This window comes from Ips typographus, linkage group LG9 (genome assembly GCF_016097725.1).
Source record: "Ips typographus isolate SLU linkage group LG9, UJ_Ityp_2.0, whole genome shotgun sequence".
In the NCBI taxonomy this organism is placed as follows: domain Eukaryota; kingdom Metazoa; phylum Arthropoda; class Insecta; order Coleoptera; family Curculionidae; genus Ips; species Ips typographus.
This window is the reverse complement of record NC_138430.1, coordinates 6,592,217-6,614,586: the sequence shown is the minus strand read 5'-3', so window position 1 is coordinate 6,614,586 and position 22,370 is coordinate 6,592,217. Positions and strand designations below refer to the sequence as shown.

The following is a 22,370-nucleotide window of genomic DNA, read 5'->3' as shown; positions in this document are numbered from 1 at the left end:
GTTGAATGTGCAGATGGCGCAAATAGTTTAATAACTATAAAACACCAATAAGTTGAATTAGTGTAGTGCTAATAATAAAAAACTTATTCGTAAATCTGATGTGGTCGTCAACCTGATCAAGTACTACAATCTTCATCTCCAAATAACTTTCATAAATTAAATTTGTTTTTTTAGCACTTAAGCAAATTGGTTAAGCAAATATTAGAACGTTTGAAGAATTTTTCATATTAGGTTATTGGCTTCAATTAATTTCACTATTTATTTTAGCAAAGTTCTCAAGTCCTGCATTGAGAGTCCCAGACACAGAATAGGAAGACTGTAATTGCCTAAGAACAACCCTGACCTTAGCTAATAAGTTATTATTTATGAGCTATCGTATATTAAAATGCACACCTTCAGATGTATTAATGCGTAAGTGATTCCGAGATATTTAAAAATTAGTTTTGTCTTTTATAAATTGTTATTACCTTCACAATATTTGGTATTAACTTCCCTGTTTAATAATGTCAAAACGATTAGTCCTTAATGTGTTTATTAAACAAAGCCAAGTAAAATTGTTAATGTAACTTTTAAAAAGGTCTCTAGAAACAAAATAAATTTCCAAAATGTATTGATACAAAATACTAATTAGATTCGAAATTTTTTTAGTCAAAAGTGCTATTTTTGCTCACATCGCTAATCAAGGCAATATTAACCATTCAAGGATGCTTACTATAGATTGTGTTTACTATTTATTTGGTAGCTTGTGTATCTTCTATTGTCAAAACCGACGAGTTTCACATTTAGAAATCCTTTAACATCAGTTCATTACAAATCCTCAAAAATATGTTTCAACCACAATATGCTATTTTCTAAAAATGATTAAAATCAAGTACATTCAAGTAGGGAGGAGGAGTTTTTAATAATGTTTTTCATACAATCTGAAACACTAATTAAATATTTCCATAATCTAAATGTGGTAACTCATTGGGGTAAAACACCTTCCCTACTTTTTAGTGGCGGGAGGTAAGATAAAAGCTGAAAGATTCTGAAAATCAATTGTTTAGATTGGGGTAAGAAATTACCCGCCATTTTCAAAGTTGCGTGTCTTTCCAGGTGATTTTAAGCCGTAAAGTATGACCGAAAAAATGTTAGTGTTTCAAGTAAGTACAGTTTTGTTTCAATAGTATTTACACTGCTTATTTAAACATTTTTTTTTAAATTTTGGTGACAAAAATAGATGTTACACTATTAAGTTCTGATTTTGGGTAAACCTTGAAATTATTAAAATTTTATTTAAAAGTACTAATTGGCTCTGACGGCCCAAAATCAACATTGTTTTACACTCCTAAAATATTGATTTTTATAAGAACCTTAGTGCAGACGTAATTATTTCCATGTCTGACGTCACTTTTACTGAGTTGTACCAATAAATAAACGTCAAAGAATTGTGCCAAAGCGACCTTCATAGCACAATTTGTATGAATAACTAATAACTGGAAAATTGAACTTTATTACAATCATTACTTCTAATATAGTAGTCATGATGGTACTAATTTGTATAAATCGATTTTTTATTACAATTATCATTGTTATGTAATTGTTGTTAGATATTTCAGGTTTTATTGCTTACTGTTGTGACAACTTTGGCGGTAAAAAACACTGATGAAGACCATCCCTACGAATTCGGCTTTACTATAGATGGTCAACAACACAGGCATGAGAAAAAGGGTAAGATTCTTAGACACACAAAAAAACTAAAATTTGTTAAAAAACTTACTGGTACTATCTCGATATTTAGCAGCTTTGCTCTTCTTTTGCTCATTTACCTGGAAAAATAATAAAATATATTAGAGGCATAGTAAATATTGACATACATTTGTTTGCATTTTATTTGAGCAAATTTGTGACACAAAATATTGGTCCGTTTGAGTGTGGAATTAAACCATAAACCGCTGTTATTACTTTACAAATGGAGACTGAATTATTATTCAGAACAAAACGAGCACTTTTCTGGAAATATTGAAACTTTAAAAGCTTTTTGTGATTGAAACGTGTCAAGAATTTTTACTCTCCAAGAAACTGTGCATACAAAACAGCGTAATTAAATAATATTTTCATGAATTCCTGTTTTCTTTTATTAAACCTAAACTGTATAAACCATAATGTGTAGTAGTTCCTACACCATCACGTGCAGAAACAAAAACATGCTTTTTGTAAATTTTAATTTATTGAAATAGTAAGGAAAGAATTATTATAAAAAATTTAAATTTTGTAGATGTTTTAGGGTCCCCCAGATACACGTGCAGTTTTAGGTCGGTACACAGGCATTATTCCGACACAAACGGCTTACTGAACCCGAACGAGTCAGGGGAAATATTAAAAGCGACAACAAGAAAAGCTTTTATAATATTTTCCAAACGAACAAAGCATCGAAAAGGCTTTCATATAAACGGCCTCGTTCGCTGGAAGGCCTTTTATCCATTGAGTTAATATTGATTTTTTTTCCGCTAATATATTGTCCATTGTTGCCCCGAAAAAGCCGCGCTACCCTCCTGCCTCACCGCCGAATCGAGTTTTTCTTGTAGTTTTCCTTCTTTACAATGGACTTTTGACGTGGCATGATTCATTTACGCAACCGATTTCTTGAGAAAATGCGGAAATATAATTAATAAACCTCATCGCGGGTTTTGTGTTGTAGATATGATTTATGGTAATACAGTGAAGAGAAAAGGGGGGGAAATGTGGGTAAAAGTTTCTGAAAAGATTATTGAAAACTTTTATTTTATAGAACCATCAAGTTTTGACGCATTAATTTTATTAATTGCAATTTTTTAGGCTCAAATTTACTTTTTTGTTTTATTCCACAGATGACAAGGGAATAATACAGGGTGAGTTTGGTTTTATCACAGCAGACGGCATTTACCACGTAACAGTGTATGCAACTGATGAAAATGGCGATTTTAAGATACTAAGTATGAGAAATTTACGAATTAGCGCACGTAAGTTAGCAGTTTAGAGCCTGATGAGTTTTGTTGGAACAATCTTGATTTTAGCACTGGATGGTTCGCCTTTTAAGGGTGAAATTTCCCCGGAAGCTAACAAATACCGGAAACAGGCCAACTTGCCACTACTTCCCCAACCAAACCCTCTGTCACTACCAGGAAATGGTGTTTCTAATACTAAGGAAGAAGAAAAATTCACTATTCAGTCTAGTGTACGACCAGAGATTGCTGCGACCACAGAGAAAGTGAACAAGTTCACCACTCAGTCTACTATACGACCAGCTTGTGGTAAGATTTTAAGGAAAAATAAAACTTTTCCGTTTATAATGGTGGATTTCAGCAAGCTGCGGACTGATTAGCACTCCCAAGCCTCAACCAGTGCAACCTTTTGTATATCAAAATACTGCTAATGGTTAGTGCTTAAAGCTATAATAGTTTTCCAGAAACTTAAGTACAGTAATTTTAGGTCAAATAGCACCAAATACTAATGTTAACCAGCCAACTGTTGATAAAGAAAACGGACAGCAACCAATCGGAAGTGGAGGACCGTCTATAACAAATCTTCCCCCAGCATATCAAGCTGTTTCAGGGCCTCAAAGTACCAACTATAACACATTTGGAAGTCAAGAACTTAATAAACAGCCTGAAATAGGAAACTTGCAGAATCCCTTAGTCAATTTAGGTGTTGGTGCTCCAAATACGCAAAGTGACAACAAAGGAAATGAACAAGAAGGCCCAGGAAGTCAACTTGGCAACACTAATGGGCAATACTCAAATGTGGGTGGTGATCCCACTAACAGTGGATTGGGTGACTACAGTCAGCAAGGACAAACCCCAGTAAATGTCGAAAATGGACAAGAAAGTCCCAGCCAATTTGGAAACTCGGGACCATCTGGACCATATACAAATAATGCTAGTCCAGGTGGTGAGTTAAGTAATGGCGGAGTCAATGTTCAAGAACAATCACCGAATGTGCAAGTGAGCAATGGTCAAAGTGGCAACGGCGGTCCTGCTAATCAACAAGGAAATATCCAGTCAGGACCTGGGTTGGGGCCGGCTGGACAATCAGGTGAGTACATGTTCGAAAAATTTGTAGACCATATCAAAATTCAAATTTTTTTAATTTAGATGCCCCCGAACCTAACCCTTTGCAATTACCTGTTGGTGGTCAAGGAGTTTCTCCTCCTTCCACGTTACCACCCATTTCAGTGTCTGATGGGTTCATCCATGTGGGCGGGGACAAAAAACAAGATATCCCAATCAAAGATAAGTTTCCAGGTATCTGATTTAGGTATTTAGTAGCAAAACACTATAAGTGATCAATTTAGGCATGGAAGACGGTCTGCCAGCTGGAATCGACGAGAAAGACATTACTAATTTGCTTTACAAATTCCATTACACTGTCGGTTTTCATGGTCATTACGAGAAGGGGTTGAAAAACGGGGCCAAAATAGGAGGGTGAGATGTTTGTAACACAACTTGTACAAAACTTAATTGTAATATAAAACCGATTTGTAGTTACTTTGTAAATGGAAGGGATGGAATCAGCAGGGTAGTGACGTACATAGCGGATGAAAACGGTTATAGACCTAAAGTAAAGTTTATTAACTTGGGACTGGAGTCTGATGATACCCCCAAACCAGAAACGGAGAAAACTTTTGGATTGAAGAGTTTTGAGTTTGTGTGGTATCCCTTATAGATTTAAGTGGTGCAAATAGCATCAGTTTTTATTTAGTTTAAATTTTATGACTGTCTACTCAATTAAGTAAGTTATCACAAGCCAATACAATCATATAAAAAAATACGTTGTTTTATTACTTTTGTACAAAGTCTGATTTATGAAGTGTTGTTGTCATACGATCCAAATTAAAACAGATGCAAAATTCTTCAAGGCTTAGCTTAGAAAATTTGATACCGGCATTGTTTAGTAAATTTATGCTAACCATTTCCCATTTATCTTTGAAGGTGTTTATTCCAATCAAACGAGCCTATATGTTAGCAGTACCATTGTTGTAATGCAATCTGTATACGTTCGACATTGGAGGTTTTTTACTCCTACATCTTCAAAAGTGTACATTTTCTTATCATCGCGTCATCATCTTTAATAATTCAAAGAAAATAACTCTACTTTTTGCAGTAGTATTAATTGCTTATTGTGTTTTTATGGTTAATGAAAATTAATGGTATAATCACGACAAACCTTAACCTTACGAGTGTTACGTGTTTTTGACCTTAGACAACCAACGTGCATCCGCATGGAAATTTTTTATATGAAAATTCTCCTACATGTTTGAAATATAACTCATATCAGGAAGGCATTGGCACAGATATTCTGCATAACTCAGCATCAACTCGTTAAGTAACTGGTTCGTTTGCATACGATGGGGTCACGGTTCAAACATTCGTAACTTTTCAAAAAATAGCCGTCGTTATTCAATGCTGTAACTCTATAATTTCACGACCTTAAGCGCCACAGCTATGATTAACAATGTTGTAAATTTACATGGTTTTCCTTCAAATTTCGCCCTAACTTTAGCTACTGAACTACTTGTGTTATCAATATCCTGTTGTATTAATATTCAGCAAACTACGTCACCATTTAAAGAACCCACGTGACAGCCTTGACAGTGTCGTGGTCAACAACCATACCGTTTTTTTTTTTAAATCGGTAACAAGCAACGGTCTCTTTGGTCCAGCTTTTTAGTCATTTGCCATATTAGTACGGTGGCTCCCGATAATGCCGACCACGACAACCTTCGAACGCCCACCATGGTATTGGTTTAACGCCTCGATTTACCTTTGGGTGGTTGCGAACGTCAAGCCATTAAAATATATTGGTCTAGTAGTTGTTAAGCGGTTGCAATGAAAATTCCTGATCTGATGATAATGATGATCACTCCAAGGGTCGAACGAATAAAAAATCAGAAACAATGGTACTAAAGAAGCTACAGCACACTTGACAATGAAGAATAGAAGATATTACAGAATAAGTGATTGAGTAACCGTTATTCTTGCAACGTTGAAGAATTGTCAATAGGTTTTAATTAATTTGGTTTGCTTCGCAAACAATAACAAGCCAAAAAAGCTGGCCTAAGGCCTTGTTTGGGCTGAAAACGAAAGTGCTTTTCACTAACGATTTTGAATATTAAGCCAGCAAAGAAAATTTGGTTTTCACTTTCGTTTTCGGTGTATAACGTCCGGTGATTACATCAGCGGTTTAATAATTGCACACGAATTTAGGGTCATATTATTTGAAAACGGTTAACTCAACGAGAGTATACTTTTTATGCAAATGTGCTAAATTCATGGTCTTAACAGTTTTAGTTTACAGTTAGAAAATTTATGGAACTACCCACAAAAAAATAAAATAAACTAAAACCTACACTAAAACATGGTCATTTAACCGTTACCATAAGGAGTTCAGAAACACCATAATACAAGACGGCATTAACCACACAAAATATCCTCAAATGCCAGTTGCACACATCAGTACTTTGATAAAGGTGCTAAGGCAGTAATATTGTCGTTAATAGATTAAAACTTGAATAAACCAAAAAACGTAACAGAGGAAACTGTCAAATTAAAGGAATTGACAGTTGACAATAATAAAATCAAATGTCAAATGTTGTTTCTGAATGCTTCTCTCACGTCACCTTGTTTTTGAGTAAAAATAAGTAGGTAATATGACGTATGAGAAAATTCTAGTAAGATAATCAAAACAACTATTTTAAATTGGTTGTTGGAGTAAATACAGATACTTACGTTTGCAGACTCCACAAAACGCACCAAATCAAATATAATATGACTTCCATTGGTTTACACTGCAATTTTTCCACTTCATTTTAGGAGCTCCGTTCATTTTAGGAAATTAGGGCTCAGCTGTTTCAAAACCCCCCTCGGTCCACCAATAGCACCAGTTTGACATGGTTTTTACCTAAAAAATGTCACTTTAGTAAAAGAAATAAAAAACTTTGATGCAGGTATACAACATTATTACAATTCACATAGGGCGGCCATTGAATTGTCGGCGCTGTCAAAAATAAATGTCAAATTGTGTTAATTTATGGTGTCAATGTATTCCAAATAAAGTGCGGTGATGAATCCTGCTCTAGCTTTAAAAAATGCTTTAAAAACGCTTAGAGTGCTCAAAATACTGACTCACAACAGTTGAACAGTTACATCAAACAACAAAAGGCATTCACCAAGCTCCTTACCTGTTTATGTTGTATTTTTTATAAGGGTAATAGTCAATGTAAACCATAAAAGGTTCAGCTTCAGTTAAAATAGGACAAAACGCTGGAATCAAATTGATAATATCCCAAACCTCCCTCTTGCAAACTCAATCGAGCACATCAAACACAATTTTCAAACAATTCTACCCGAAAAACTTGAAAAAAACATTTGCAAAGGTCAACGTACTACAAAAAAATCTAGTTCACTGTGACAGTGACAAGTGTCAACTGACCCTACTGACAGAAAACAATGAACTGGAAGAAATATGGAAGAGACACGCAACACTAGCAAATTGAAGCCAAAAAATAGGTGAGTTTAAGCATGTTCAACTAATAAGTAAAGAAGTTTAAACTGATGTTTTTTTGTCCTAAAAGGAAAGTGCTTAAACATTGAGCTTTTACCATTTTTAAGGGTTCAAAGAAAACAAGGCTTTCTACAATCAGAACCTGGTGATCTATTTAAATAATTTATCGCCAGGTATGGTACCGCCAGTATCCAGTATCGTGGACATAAACAAACAACAATGTTGTGGTGATGTAGATTACTGCGAAGGCTGCTCGACCTCTGACTTGAGCAGGGGAAAATCGCCTACCCAGGACGAATTCGCGACTCCTAGAAACAATTATACCGAATATGCCGGCCGTTGCTGCTGGAGTCGATACGAGCTGGTGATCGCGCGACCTGCGAACGGATATTCGCGGACGACACAGCATTTCGAGTGCGGCGCGCGCTCAACGATTTTCATCTAAGTTAGTGTTTAAAATTTAAAGAAAAATCGAAAATGAGGAATATACCCATTGGAGTTTTAGTGGTAAGCTTATATGTCAGTCATCATACGTTTAAGTCAAAATTGTGGTTTTACTGTACTTTGGGCATTTATTAATTATTTATTAATCTAACTGCTATTTGGTGAGTTACGCTACTTTCTCAACCAAATAATTGAATTGTATGGTGGTTTTCCGCTTTCACTGTAAAAATTGGCTTTTTGAACTTGTTCAAACTATTTAGAGTCCAACTGATCGATATTTTCCACTTAAAACATTAATAAATTTTTAGTAAAAATTGATAAGACAGCTCCAAGACTTGTTAATGTCGCGTGGTTTTATCTTAGTTTATTTTAATTTAAAAATTAAAACGTATAAAAAAATTAACTTAGTAATATTGAAATTATTTCACCTAATGATGGCTATTACGGTCCTGTATTATTCGATCAACTTCAAGTAGTAAATAGTTAAGATTTTTCGTCAATTATGTTGTTCTTGGACATTGTTCAGTAATCCATTTAATTAAGGATAATGTGTTTGAACTCTGTACGTTGTGATCTTATGTAAACCTACCTTTATTACATGGAATTAACTCTAATGGCAGTAAATTACACTGTGCCCAATGGATATATTAAAAGTTAATTAAAATGAGTATAGAAAATTCATATCGGCCTTGCGTAAGGTTAAATCAGGTTTCAAGCAAGTTCAAGTGGTATTTATAACTTGTGCTACTTAAAACTAATGTTACGAAACAAAGTTTATGGGCTATAATTTTTGCACTTGGGTTAGGGTGACGATTTTTCCTAACGGCTAAATTGGTTGCGGCTGCAACTTTCCACTTTTACTTTCATAGAGCTGCAACACTGGACGACCGTGATTTAAGAAAGCGACCCATATACGACGTTAAAAAGCGTTTTGGGAAAATGCACGACCGAAAAAAAACAGGAGGAGCCACTGTTATGTACCAGTATCAGTGAAAGTAAAATGTTACTCATTCATGTTGTAATATGAACCTTAATCGGTCAGGCACGCGTTCCACTTTTAGTTTGAAAGGCTCTGCAAGTTCCAAAATTATGTTAATAAAAATGTATATAAGTATTTTGACAGTTTATGATTGGTCAAGAAAGGCAGCTTTCAGCTTGCTGCTTATTCTAGGCCAATCACAAACTAAGAACAGTGATTCACGCAAATACTGCACATGTGAACTTACTATCAAAGGCGCTAAACGGAATCCAAACATTGCGTAAAATCTGAATTACTTCCTGTCGTAATTACAGGTCGTTATATGCACAAAACCAGTCGGAGAAAGTATTTTTTAAACAATTTATCGAACGTTAAATAACAGGCGATAAGAATGTTACGCAACCATATGATCTCCTTATATAGAAAACAATTTCCGATTTGCATTACAATTACTTTTAGTACTGACCTGGAGATTTTTTAAAAAATCAACAAGCGGATCGAGGGTTACAGACTCTGCGAATCGTGACGTACTTTGAAAAATCCTCACTTTGAACTTGTAACTGGTCGTATTTGACCCAAATACCTTAATATGGTGATTTCTGTTATTGAAATTTTTTCTGAATAACAAAACCTATTTACAGTTGGAACTTGTAAAAGTAAACTGTTCCACCATCACTCTTTCCCAATAGAAGACTGGCTGCTTAATCTCTTTTTTTAAGGTGAAATTGCCGCGACACATCAAATTGCATAAGACCAAGAATGTCGTCCTTACCAAAAGATTTATAATGCTAACACCAAATTCTGTTACACATGAAGGTCGTTACGAGAAATAATTAATTAATTAGAGAAAAAGTAATGTGTAAAAGGGTGTGAGGAATTACAGAATTAAAGGACGTTACGTGGGTGAGAGTAATAAAGATGTTGTGGGTTGGACATGTGTACCAAGAAGTAAACCCACTGAAATTACATACTCTGATACGTTATTATAAGCCAGTAATACAAAATTACATTAAAAACCATAATTAGTCTTGTCATGTTATTTAGATGAATATGCCAGCATTAAAGTATTTACAAACAGAACTACAATAGCCAGTGAAAGTTGTTTTTTTCCTTCCTTTCTCAGCAAAAATTATTAAATTACATGAATCACTTAGTCTCTATTTGTTCTCCTTCTATGATACTATTAACAGTTTATTGTTCTGGTTAATATGAAATTACTTGCGGTTAATTGAATGGATTTGAACTAAGCAAATACTTCAACGAATAATAACTTAATTGCCAAATAATCCGGTTGATTTGTTATGGTCAACGGATATATTGCACTAGATTGCAACGTTGCAAAATAAGTTAAAACTAATCGACGGTTAAGTTCAGTGGAATCCAAAATGTTATAGGTTTACTCAAGTGGTGAAAGTGGGAAGTAGGCTTAAAGTACAGAAAAACCAAACCAACACGAGTAAATCATGTGTGTCACACGTTTTAAGGTGAAATTGTGGTTTTCAGCATTTGAAACAATATAATAATCAGGTCTGGGTTGATTGCGTCACTTTCCGGTATTTGATTCTGTTAAAACTGAAAATAACAAATGTGTCGCAGTTTCCAGTAATTTTATTAATTAATTCAAACTTAGTAAGCTACACCTGGACATCAAAATCATCACTTTATGACCATTAAAAAAACCAACAGATGTTACCGTAAAAGTTGTTAGAATAATCATTAATCAAACATTGAGTCATTCCATTAAATATACCTATGACCCGGGACTTATGGTATGTCTAATCCTGTTAAGTTCAAATACATGAACCAAGAAAACAAAAAAACAATGCGTGGTCAGGAATACGGATCAAATTATTATATTCGTAAGCGAGAACATTGAAAAATAATATAGCAAGGTTGCGTTGTCTAATTAATATGCATCGATAATGGTGACATTGAAATTGCGCTTTTATGTACGAAAAGGATGATGTTTTATACTTCCTTTGCCGTTTGATGTGTTCGTAATCGTTACGTACGTAATAGTAGCAGTGTCAAGGAAAAAGTGTATGATCCGCCAACGTTGTCTTGGTTTTGTGAGTCTGTCAAGTTTTAATGGACCCTGGAGGACAAACAAGTTTATTAAAGTCAATCTCAAAAGTTTATTTAAAATTGATTCTGTTCGAGTTGTTGACCCTTTCTACTGCAAAACGGTCGAGTCATCTTTTTGGGCGTGACACTATGTTGTGTGAAAGTATTTATCGAATAACTAATCGACTTCCTGGGAAACATTAAAATTTGAAGCATTTCTTGGTAGAAATTTCATTTCATGTTCTAGGTCTGGTTTTCCAAACGTTAAAAATGTATGTTAACCGACTGGTTTACGGAACCCAACAACAACAAGAAAATCCGCCCTATTTAACATTCACACATATGATTGATGCAACACCGCAACACAATCAGACAACGCCTGATTTTCCCAATTTTCACATGACCGATTTCGAAACAATAGCACTAATTGTTCCGTTAATTAATGGATTTTTAATTTTTTTAACTTACTTTCCGCAGTGCGTACTTTTTGTGTATGTATGTGTGAATAATTATTGAAACCGGACGATTACCTAAGTATATCTTGTGCAACGTGAATTATTTAGATTCAATTGTCACCTGTGCTAGTAGTATCAAGAGAAAGCAAAATTTCTCGGGCAATAAAAATTCCAATTTGATGGAGGCCACAAGTAAAACAAAAACGACCATTTAAATAAGTATTTGTAACGAAAACTGGCCCAATTCTCACCGAATTCATGTCATTTCACGTTTGCACTTGCACCTTCATGCTATGATATGCATTATTCAGAGACCATATTGTGAGACAAAATATACAGGGGACACTGAAAATTATTATCAGCAGTTGAAGTTCTGTAAATGAGTATTAAAATGATTAACAGATAATCTGGCAACTGTCATAATATTATTATTATTATACAACCGAACTTAACCCCATCCGACTCGGTCACGGTACAAACGAAATTAAAATCACGTTTGGAAGGGAAATCGCAATTAAGAGACACAATACCAACGTTAATTCGAGCAGTACCGGCCCCAAAAACGGTTCCGATTTTCAATTTCTAGTTACCGGGTACGTGACCCATTCGTCCACGAATGGGTACCAAGATCATTACCATTAGATCGCAGCTTGCGCATACGTAATTTGGTTCCTTGTTCGATTCATTCAAAATCCCTGGGAATTTAAATTCGACCCACGGAATTTAATTGCAAAAATTATTGAATAAAAATAAACGAAAAAACTCGAGTTTGCGAGTAATTGCAAGTAGTTTGCGCAAGTATTTCAGTGAGACCCGTCCATATTTGGTAAGGGGAGTTTTGAAATTTAGCCCACTCGCGATCGCCCACCATTTCACTATTTGTTGTTAAACGCCATTGATTATGTCACCCAAAAAGCTGTTTAGTCCATTTTCGTCATCCGGATAATATAAATTTAAATCAAGGAATTCCGTAGTTACAACCGCAAAATTTACAGGCAGAGTTAATTAACATTTTTACGGCGTGGGTTAATGGTACCAATTGGTAATGACATTGAAATTGACTTTTTTGGAATACAAAACTTATCACAGACGTGTATTGTTTATAAGGTCAGGCTTAAGTAATTCAAAACAATAGAGACAAAATAATAATGGAGTCTTCATTATGTTTTATAGGGTTCTTTTGTTCGTTAAGTTGTCAAGTCAATACAATAGTCAAGGACTCTGGTTAATGTGCCCCAAATAAGCACATATGTGATTATAAATACGTTAACTATTCCAAAACAAATATTATTATTTTAGTTGCTGCACACGACACTCTTCATACACTCTGGAACCACCTACGACACCCCATCAAACCCCCAGTATCACATCCAAACTGATGAAGGACCTGAAAGGTACTTCAGGTACCAAACTTTGAGCGGGCAGTATCGCAAAGAGAAACGACTTGAAGATGGTACTGTAATAGGTTCATACGCCTGGATTGATGACGATGGTAAGTTGAATTTTGGTTTCTAAGCCCATTTTACTTGAGGTTCTGCACAGGTATTCTACGACAACGAGACTACGTAGCCGACCACTTAGGGTATCGAATCACCAAGAGCAAGAATCTGTACGTGGGTAGGAACATTCCTGTAGGTGATGCTGTTAAGGCTGCAAAGAAGTACCCATCCTCAGCTGGTACTCTGGTACCAACCAATTCCGTACCACCTTATCGAGGTAGTGCTAGTAAACTATCAGCTGTGTGCAAATATTCAAATTGATACATTTTCAGTGACCACTCCTCAGCCACCATCTTCAGTATCATCAACCGCAACACCATGCGCTTCATGCATCATTTCCCCCACCACTTACAAACCAGACGTGTCCCATTTTGGATCATCCCCCAACATTGGACCACACGTGGAAATATCCCACAACGCCCTACCATCTTCAACGGTTCTATCTTTGGTGAGCCCTACGGAAAAACCCTTAGTCGAAATCACCCCAGGCGGTTTCCAAGTCAGTACCGCCACTCCGGAAGTAGAAACGTCAACCGGACTGCCTTTGGAGTACTTGAAGAACGTGCAGGCTATAAACAACTTGCAGTACCACGAAACGTCTACTCAAAGACCGAGTTATACGGAAACGGATCAGAACTCGGTGGAGTACAACCCTTACGTTAATCCTTTAGGGCAGAACGTTTTCTTTCAGGTTAGTGAAAAAACTGTGCTTTAGTAGTAGTCCCATGACCATGAAGAGTCTAGTAAAGTCATGTATACAACTTTCCTTTCTTTCCTACGTCAACTGACAGTTGACAGAAAAGTTTCAGCTTGACATTTTTAGTTTGTTTTTCAGAACGGTCCTACTTATCCAATTGACAAACAGGGGCATACATACAGAGGTACCAAAAAGTACGCCCAGGCGCGAATTGGTACTGGTTACGATAAGCAGTTCCCTGAATACGACGGAGTTTCGGTGACTAATGACGGATTTAGGTATTGAAACTAATTTTGTGATTCTGAACAAATATCGTCTCTAAAAGCAAAAAAGAATTAACTGTGAAAACGTAGTTATTTCCTAAGAAAGTTGTTTGCCTGGTTGCCTAAAATGAGAGCAAGTGTGTTGACAAACCAAAGAAGGTTCATATCATTGGTAATTGTAATTGACCTCTTTTGTACCACTTTCTACGGTACTCGATTGTACACCAACCAAAAGGTGGTTTTGTTTCCAGACGATATTTGTATTTGAATTGACAGTAATGACTTCACAACACAAATGTCACGTGACTTAAATAAACGAATAACTAGCTATAATCTTCAGGTACTACATTCCTAGAGCTTACCATGAAGAAGAAACCGGACCTGGAAACGAAAAAAACCGGAAGTTTTGGTTATATCGACCCGTTCGGAATCAGAAGGGTGATCTACTACAACGCCAAACCGGGCGAAGGGTTCCAGCATAGGAAAAACAACCGATATGTGGGCTTTAGGGCCACTCCGTACGACCCTAACCCTTACTGATAGCGCTGGATAGTTCAGTATGAGTGTGTTAGTGCTGTGATCGTTCTATACTGCCATGATTTCACATCAAAGTCGCGGTTATCTTGCCAGAATGTTGAATCTGGACAGAGACTCTAGTTATTTAATAAGGAAAAATAATTTATTAACCCTACATGCAACTTTTAGCTTTAATAACTTTTTTCTAGCTACACCTAGATATTTATTATAGTTTAACCTGTAGGTGCCATAAATATGCAATGCCGAATGGATTTCTAGGATTAAAGTTGCAAAACTCTAATCCAGGAACCCATATTCATGTTCTGTACAGTTGTAGTGTAAGTACCACAGTCAGTTCATTTTCCCTGTCACGCTAAAAATACCCAGAAATCCAAAGGTTTAGAAAGGAACAGGTTAATAGCGGGTGAATAACAATAAAAATTATTTTTACAATAACGGCTTTTTTTATCCAAGAACCATGGAGGTTTAAGCAAAACACTATACTATTTTAGTAGTAGCGACATCTATGACGCTTGAATCAAACTAACAAGAAAACCTGTTCATTACGGTTCACTGTAATACCGGCCAAAATAGTAGCGGTACTACTAATTGAAAACTACTAGCAGTGTGTTAGTTAAACTAGAGATGGCGCTAGACTACTTCTCTACAGTGCGTTTTTTTTAACGCGCAACATAGGATTTTACGTGTTAAATTTTTAAGCCCATGTTAGACCATGTTATTTTGGAACTACAAGTATAAAACTTGACGGGTGGCTGTTTCGTACCCTGAAGCTTAAGTAAGTTTAACAATTCGGCCTAAAAAGTGTTAAAAAGCTTGCAAAAAATCATCTTTTTTCGAAAAGGTTTTATCGTTTCATACTCCCTGTATGCATTGTTGTTCTTTGTTGTTTTTGATACTGGCACGGCAGGTAGCAGGTAAAATTTGGCGTAGAAAGTAAAACAGGGTGATCATTAACTTTATATCAAGAAAGTTAAGAACAAAAGAAGTATTTTTATAAGTGAATTGTTCAAAGTGACCTCCGTTTGAAGCCAAACAGTATTCCAAACAATCATAAAATGCCCTTTTGACGTTCAAAAGATGTCGGGTCGTGATGCAGTCAAAATATGTCACTTTACCTGTTACCTGCCCTGCCAGTATAAAAACAACAAGGAACAACAATGCATACAGGGAGTATGGAACGATAAAATCTTTTCGAAAAAAAATGATTTTTTTCCAGTTTTTAATCACTTTTTAGACAAAATTGCTAGACTTACTTAAGCTTCAGGGTACTAAAGACACACCCGTCAAGTTATAGACTTGCAGTTCCAAAATAAAATGGTCTAACATGGACTTAAAAATTTAACACGTAAAATCCTATGTTGCGCGTTAAAAAAAACGCACTGTATATATTGTACCATTATTGTAAGTTGAATTGTGGTACTTTCCAGCCATTTTGATTATTAGTATTAGTACTCAAAAATGGCTACTTAAATGAGAGTGGCCTTACAAAACAAATGGCCATTAAATATACACGTGGCTCTTTAAATTTGAAAAACCAGCTATTATCAAAGTAGTACCTATAGTAGTTATACCCGGGGTAGATGAATGAGGTCGATAATCGCTTAAAATCGTTTAGTGAACTAATGGGATTTTGCCTACATTCAAAATTTGTATGAAAGTGCTACTCACAATAAACATTTCTTCTGTTTATTCTCCCGAGTAATTAGGTAATTTTTCTGATAAAATTTGAATCCATTAAGATTAGTGTTATAATTGCCAATCCAGGCCCTATTCCATAAAAGGAAGCGGAAATCTAAAAAGACGGGTTCTCTACAATATTTAAAAATGCACAACGTGGAAAAAAACTACACTAAAACGTCTAATTATTTGTTTTCAATCTTTACCGTTGGGTGCGCACCCGTATCGACAAAACGTGTAATTTTTTCTGCGTAAAGAAATCGTTTAAATGCAAAAAATGGGCGAATCCGGAGAAACTTAATTATTGGGCAATTCGCATAATAAATAAATAATAGCGATGGATTTCTACTTTAATGTCTCTGTTTGATTGCCGTAATTTGGCTTTTAAGTAGTTTTCATGCCGAATTACTGGGAACTATTGATGTAATTAACAAAGGCAGAGCAGATAACAAAAGGAAATTATTGTTATACCTATGCACGATCGTGTTACGCTTCGGTGTTTTACCTTTCTTCTGATTAATATAGTTAGTTCAGTTTCCTAGTTGTTTCAGTTAGGTACCATTAATAATTGTAAATTAATTATGATTAATTAATAATAATCTTGACAGATATTAGGTTAGTATTTGCAATAACTAATAACACTTTTGAATTTTCCTAATCTTTATAAAACATCTCATCACAATTTATAACCTTATTAAAAAAATGATTTACGTCTCTTTGTAGTTTTGTACTTTCAATCTTATAAGTAACTTAAGCAATACGGGATTAAGTAATGAAAAATAATTTATTGCGTATAAGAAAATTCTAATTTCGATTTGTCAAATAACTTTTTGGAATTTTAATTCAGTTTCAAGACATTATACTTTAATACACCTACTCCGCTATTCTAAAAATTTGTTTATGGTTTGTAACCACAAAAGATTGATGTAAAATTCTATAAATAAAAGAAGTTAGATAAGGATCATGTGACTGATGTTGCCAAAAAGTGGACAATTTGTAAATTTAGCATCAGCTTGAGTTACTCAAAATGTATTGACATTCCTATAACACAACTAAAGTAGTTGAATTGCGAATTCATCACTTTTCATCATCTTTTCAGAAAAAAAGGCAGAAAGAAAGAGAAGAATCTTCTTCAATGGAAATTATTATACTTAATAGCAAGTTTTCAAAGTTTTATTTTTAAGTCAGTTTTTTTCTAAGCAGAAATTTAGGTTGTAGGTCATAACTATACTAATTTTTACTTTGTAGTACGATTAACATCAAAACAAGTAAAATATCCATCAATAGTTATTTATAATAAATCACCCTGTACACCACACAACATATACAACCAAGAGAATAATAAAAGGTAATAATAACCCTTAGAGACAGACAAACAAATAAGAGCATAAGGGAGAAATGTAACATCCAGAGCATTAACAAATGGGTAAAAGCAAGGAAAAGAGACTGGGATAATTATGTTGATAGAACGGCACCTGACAGATTAGCTAACATCTCCAAAAATAATAAACCTTACAGCAAAATGCCAACAGGAAGACCAAAGAAAAGATGGAAGGACAACCTACTGGCAACAATAATAGAAACAGAATGAGAGGCAGACAAACAGAAGCAATCCTAGACGAAGGGAAAGTTTTAGCTTCTAAACACTTTAAAACAGCAGTTGCCACTATGATTATTTGGTCCAAGATTCCTTAAAAATTCTAGAGGCCTCCAAAAGCTTACAAACCTCTCAAGAATCTACTTATAAATACTAAAAGTCTACTAAACTAAGTTTAGCTAGCTGTTTCCAACACCTTTCAGGAATATTTAAAAATTACCAAAAGTTCTTAAAATTATTTCTAGATTGCTACAGCCAACTAGAACCATTATAAAAAAACCTGACGTCTCTAAAAGCTACGATCGAGGAAAAGACAATTATAGAGTTTGGTGGTTAAAGTTTCATCTCAAGACCACCCTGTATACAAACTGCATCAAAAATAACTAATCTTGTCTTTATAGTCTTTCGGTAGTACAGGTATTCAAAATCTCACCGTAATTATACAAATATACTACAACTGAATGAACGCTAATTGATATCACTGAGATTTCGATGATCAATTAGGCGGCTAACCTTTAAGGCAAATTTTAAATTCAGATTCGCTTAACTTGTATACTTATGAACTTCACCATTATTACACTTTATAACTGCATCCTTAATCACACGGCTTCAATGATGGGTTGAAAAAAAAAACGAAAATGTTTAACCATCATCGAACAGGGACGACATAAATTCCCCTTAAGTATCACAGCCATAACAAACTGAAGCTTTGCTTAAATAAGCGATTCATTACGGTCGTAGAGTCGAGGCATGTTATTGGTTGAATGGAATGAAAGCTCGGCCTTCTGCCATTGGCCCGGTGAAGCTGTAACGTCAAAGAGTCCGTGGGACGGCCCCAGTCGAGCCATTGTAGCCCCATCACCAATGGCAACGGTGGGCGGCACTAGTCCTTTCAATTTTGTGTAAATGTTTTCACAGGATCAGTTCAAACAGTGTCGATCCTAAACCCACATCGGTGGTATGTGTAGCTCTTATAAGTGCAATTTAGGTGACATGTGCGGTTAAATTGGTGATTTAACTTCAAAAATTAAAAATGCCGCGACCGAGTCGAGATAGTTATGGTGATCAAAAACCTCCCTATTCGTACATCTCGTTGACAGCGATGGCAATTTGGAATTCACCAGAAAAAATGTTGCCCTTATCTGAAATCTACAAATTCATCACAGACAGATTCCCGTATTATCGTAAAAACACTCAAAGATGGCAAAACTCTCTCAGACACAACTTATCATTCAACGACTGTTTTATCAAAATTCCTAGACAACCAGATCGACCTGGAAAGGGAGCTTATTGGGCGCTACACCCAGCAGCTTTTGACATGTTCGTTAATGGTAGTTTACTGCGAAGAAGAAAACGGTTCAAACTCCCTAAAAGTGACAAGGAGATCTTAGAAAACGAACTGGCCGCCCTTACCAACATCAACCGGCTATTTTTCACACCCCCATCAAATCCTGGAGAGGTGATCAACCCAGCCAGTACAATGGCACCGGCAATGGCACCACCCTCCATCGAACCACCATCACCAACGTTGGTGAAAACACCACCAACAGACCAAACCACCACCGTAATACGACCGAAGCGATCATTTACTATCGAATCGTTAATATCACCAGATAAACCAGTACCAATCGCCCCCATTAGTACCGCACACCATTTCATCCCTCAAATGCATCCGTGGATGCTCACGTCCTGCTACGATTTGAGTGCATACGCCGCCCCTATGCTGCTCCAAGGGGCGCCGCCCCACAGTTTTGACTACGGACTGACGAACGCTAGTGAAGAACTGTTTAGGGTATCGCAATTATAGCTTTAAAAGTGGTTGCTGATCTCAGAATGGACTCAAGTGCTCTCAGGACCAGGATCAGAAGGTAGGAGTGCATTCGGCCAAAAGACAAAGTATGAGACTATTTTTAGTAGGTATACGATAGTCTGACTAGCTTTAGGCCCTTTGGGGGCTAATCGTTTTTTATGTAAAGTTTATCCTTTACTAAATTGTACTATCCAGTTCCTACGAAAGGTTATTTTTGATGATGATGAATCTCAAGAAGAATAATAATTTGGCTACAAAAATAGTATTTGAAATTGTCAACTGCTAATTTAGTCCGCTGATTGGTTTCAAGCAAATTCAACCCTTAAAAACTCTTTTGGATTAATCAGCTTTTTGAAAAAAAAAGAGTTTCAAGCCGTCCCTTACTCTCAACTCAACCTGCAATTTTTTTCAATTAAATAAATATTTTAAATTTATCTGATTTTTATAATGACAGTATAGCATATTTTTAGTTCAATAACGTCATTAATAAAAGTCCAAATGTGTCCAGTGGGTAGTCTCTAATTGGTCAACAAAAGCAGCTTTCAGCTTGCTGCTTTTTCTTGACCAATCACAACTAAGAACCGTACTGCTAATACTGCACATGTGGACCATAAAACCCATTTTAGCTTGTCACACAAGCGAATTTCAAGCAGAAATAGCATTGTTTTGTGCGAGGAGAATTTTGTTCCTATTTAGCTGATCATTTTCAATCGTCTTATCTAAATATCTGTTTGGGGAGCAGAAGCATTATTCCCCCTAAGTTAGATAAGGGATTCAGGAAGGAAATATCTGTTTTACGGGGGTTTTTCTCTAAATGACTACTTTTAAGTTTCTATTTCTAGATGACTTACCCAATGCAATTTCTCCTCCTTTAAAAGCTTGACTAGCAGGCAGAAACTACTTGGTTCATCCAAAATCTGAAAAAAAGTTGAGTTTAATAAGTTTATAATGTATAATAATGTTTATAAATCCCGCACAGATCAACGCCCTGTATATAAGCAATAAAAAACCAATAAAGTACGTTTTTACAATCGTTTTACAGGATTTTCAAATTGTTATTAGGACCCTTCTTTAAACACCGCGTATAATAGGATTACCTCCACCGTTTTATGTCCCATCATAAATTTACACTAATCCTCTTGTATACAGGTTTGGATGTATTAAAATTACATTGTTAGCACTTCAGCAGTTACACTTAAATTCAGGTGTAAATGCAGTGCAGATTTAAGTCTGTCTCTAGTCTTTTTCGTTTCTTTAGTCAATTTTACATTTCTAATTCGAGAATCAATCTAAAGGTTTCGTGCAAAACCATCATCATCAGGACTGATTTAAAATTGAGTTGAAAGGAGTTTCGGAAATTATAGAAGCGGCTGCCTTAATTGGTAGCCGCAGCCCAAAGAAATCTTCTAAAAACTATTAATATTACGAACACATGTATCTAGTCTGGTTTCGGACCGACAAACGCTTTTTGGACCGGTTTGAAAATTATAGAGTGGTGTGAAATGTAAAATTGAATTTATTTAAATTAGGTGCTGTTTTGTGAACCATTTAGAAAGGATAAACTATACAGGCACAGTGAAACTCTTGTAAAACAAGGGTATAGTTCCTTACCGAGAGTGAGTAATGACACTATAACGCAATCCTTATTACTCACAGCCGCTTTTGTGAATATATAAATATAGTAAATTCAAATTATATATTACTACAATATACACTTTTAGAGTTTAACAACTTAATTAAATGTGATAATACTTTTAAGTTATTAAATTACATTTATATTAGGTATAGGCACATAGTTATATAATGTATAATTTCCTTTTTGTAAATAATAGTAATACAAATAGTTTTTAAACATTGTCATAGTTAAACCACATTTTTGTACATAGTACATAGTTTGGGACACTCTGTATCATTTGGCTTACGGAACGACAATATCATCAGTGTCAGTTTGGTCGAGTACTTGACACTAATGACATTCAGACACGTTTGTGTCACATTTCAAGGCTAACTTGAAATTTAGCTAATTCCGATAAACAAGGGTCACACCAACACCTTTTTCTACTTAAATCCTTCTCTACTAGAGTTACTACTGAAAAAATGTCAATATTATTGACACTAAGTAATCAGACTGAAAGCTGACAGGTCTCACGTGGCATTATCAATTCCATGTACATAACAGAACCACGTGACATGTCACAAACCAAGTAAAGTCACGCGATATTCGTAACTTTACTAAACAATACTGCATTTTTATAGTTTATGAAAAACTATTGGTTCCTGGAGGACAAACACTCACTTGTTATTGTCTGTTGAATGACAAATCAAACGCAATTTAATACTATGTACTTTCCATTTATTATATTGTTTCGCTTCCTACTTAGCCATATAAGTTTGTTTTATATTAAATAATTATAGAGAACGTTTTAAATGTATTGTACTTACTACTGGATCTGTATTTAAATAAATATAGTTGGGCAAAATGGCCTCAAATTTAACTTCAATAAATTGAGTATTGATAATTTGGTGTTTTTGTTGGTCAATGAAAATCTTGTCAATGTTAAAAACTGTTATTGTCAGTGTTGAAATACTAATGGTAAACCCACATGTGCACTATGTGTGGACATTTTGGGATTGATCGGAAAAAAGCTTTTTCTTGACCAATCACTGTGCAGAGATTAACTCACCCTAACAGAAAAATTTGAAACAAGTTTGAAACAATGCAAATAATGCTATAAATAGCCTTCTAACTTCTTTAATTTTAAAACTACTTACATATACATATATACGGATAATTAAAAATTCGTTAGGCTCACAATGCCTTACACGG

General features: G+C 35.2%; 3 protein-coding genes and 1 long non-coding RNA gene across 5 annotated transcripts; 3 read left to right on the top strand and 1 right to left on the bottom strand.

The window, feature by feature from the left end:
- The first annotated feature begins 1,011 nt into the window (after positions 1-1,011).
- l(3)mbn (lethal (3) malignant blood neoplasm) lies at positions 1,012-4,786 on the top strand. Of its 2 annotated transcripts, none has more exons than XM_081986997.1 (9): positions 1,012-1,142; positions 1,599-1,710; positions 2,850-2,981; positions 3,036-3,272; positions 3,325-3,396; positions 3,451-4,053; positions 4,113-4,262; positions 4,313-4,442; positions 4,503-4,786. In XM_081986997.1, the coding sequence occupies exons 1-9, from the start codon at positions 1,116-1,118 to the stop codon at positions 4,681-4,683; spliced, it is 1,644 nt and encodes a 547-aa protein (XP_081843123.1). In that variant the 5' UTR covers positions 1,012-1,115; the 3' UTR covers positions 4,684-4,786. The 2 variants fall into 2 exon arrangements, with proteins under 2 accessions (XP_081843123.1, XP_081843122.1); XM_081986996.1 differs by having other exon boundaries at positions 1,590-1,710.
- A 3,047-nt stretch (positions 4,787-7,833) lies between these two features.
- On the top strand, positions 7,834-14,894 carry LOC145733966 (uncharacterized). Its single transcript, XM_081987010.1, is given in 7 exon segments — positions 7,834-8,028; positions 12,763-12,955; positions 13,006-13,179; positions 13,235-13,653; positions 13,798-13,937; positions 14,263-14,304; positions 14,306-14,894. Coding segments are annotated over 7 exon segments (1,155 nt in total). The 5' UTR covers positions 7,834-7,998; the 3' UTR covers positions 14,463-14,894.
- On the bottom strand, positions 14,718-17,261 carry LOC145733997 (uncharacterized). Its single transcript, XR_014179318.1, has 2 exons — positions 15,836-17,261; positions 14,718-15,097 (listed from the first exon to the last, which is right to left on the bottom strand). It is a non-coding gene; the product is annotated as an uncharacterized LOC145733997 (long non-coding RNA).
- A 1,333-nt stretch (positions 17,262-18,594) lies between these two features.
- LOC145733979 (fork head domain-containing protein FD4-like) lies at positions 18,595-22,062 on the top strand. Its single transcript, XM_081987027.1, has one exon. The coding sequence runs from the start codon at positions 18,767-18,769 to the stop codon at positions 19,538-19,540; it is 774 nt and encodes a 257-aa protein (XP_081843153.1). The 5' UTR covers positions 18,595-18,766; the 3' UTR covers positions 19,541-22,062.
- Positions 22,063-22,370: the final 308 nt, after the last annotated feature.

What these genes read in the sequence shown, in the direction of transcription:
- LOC145733979 (XM_081987027.1), top strand. Translation starts at nt 18,767, where the DNA reads ATGCCGCGACCGAGTCGAGATAGTTATGGTGATCAAAAACCTCCCTAT.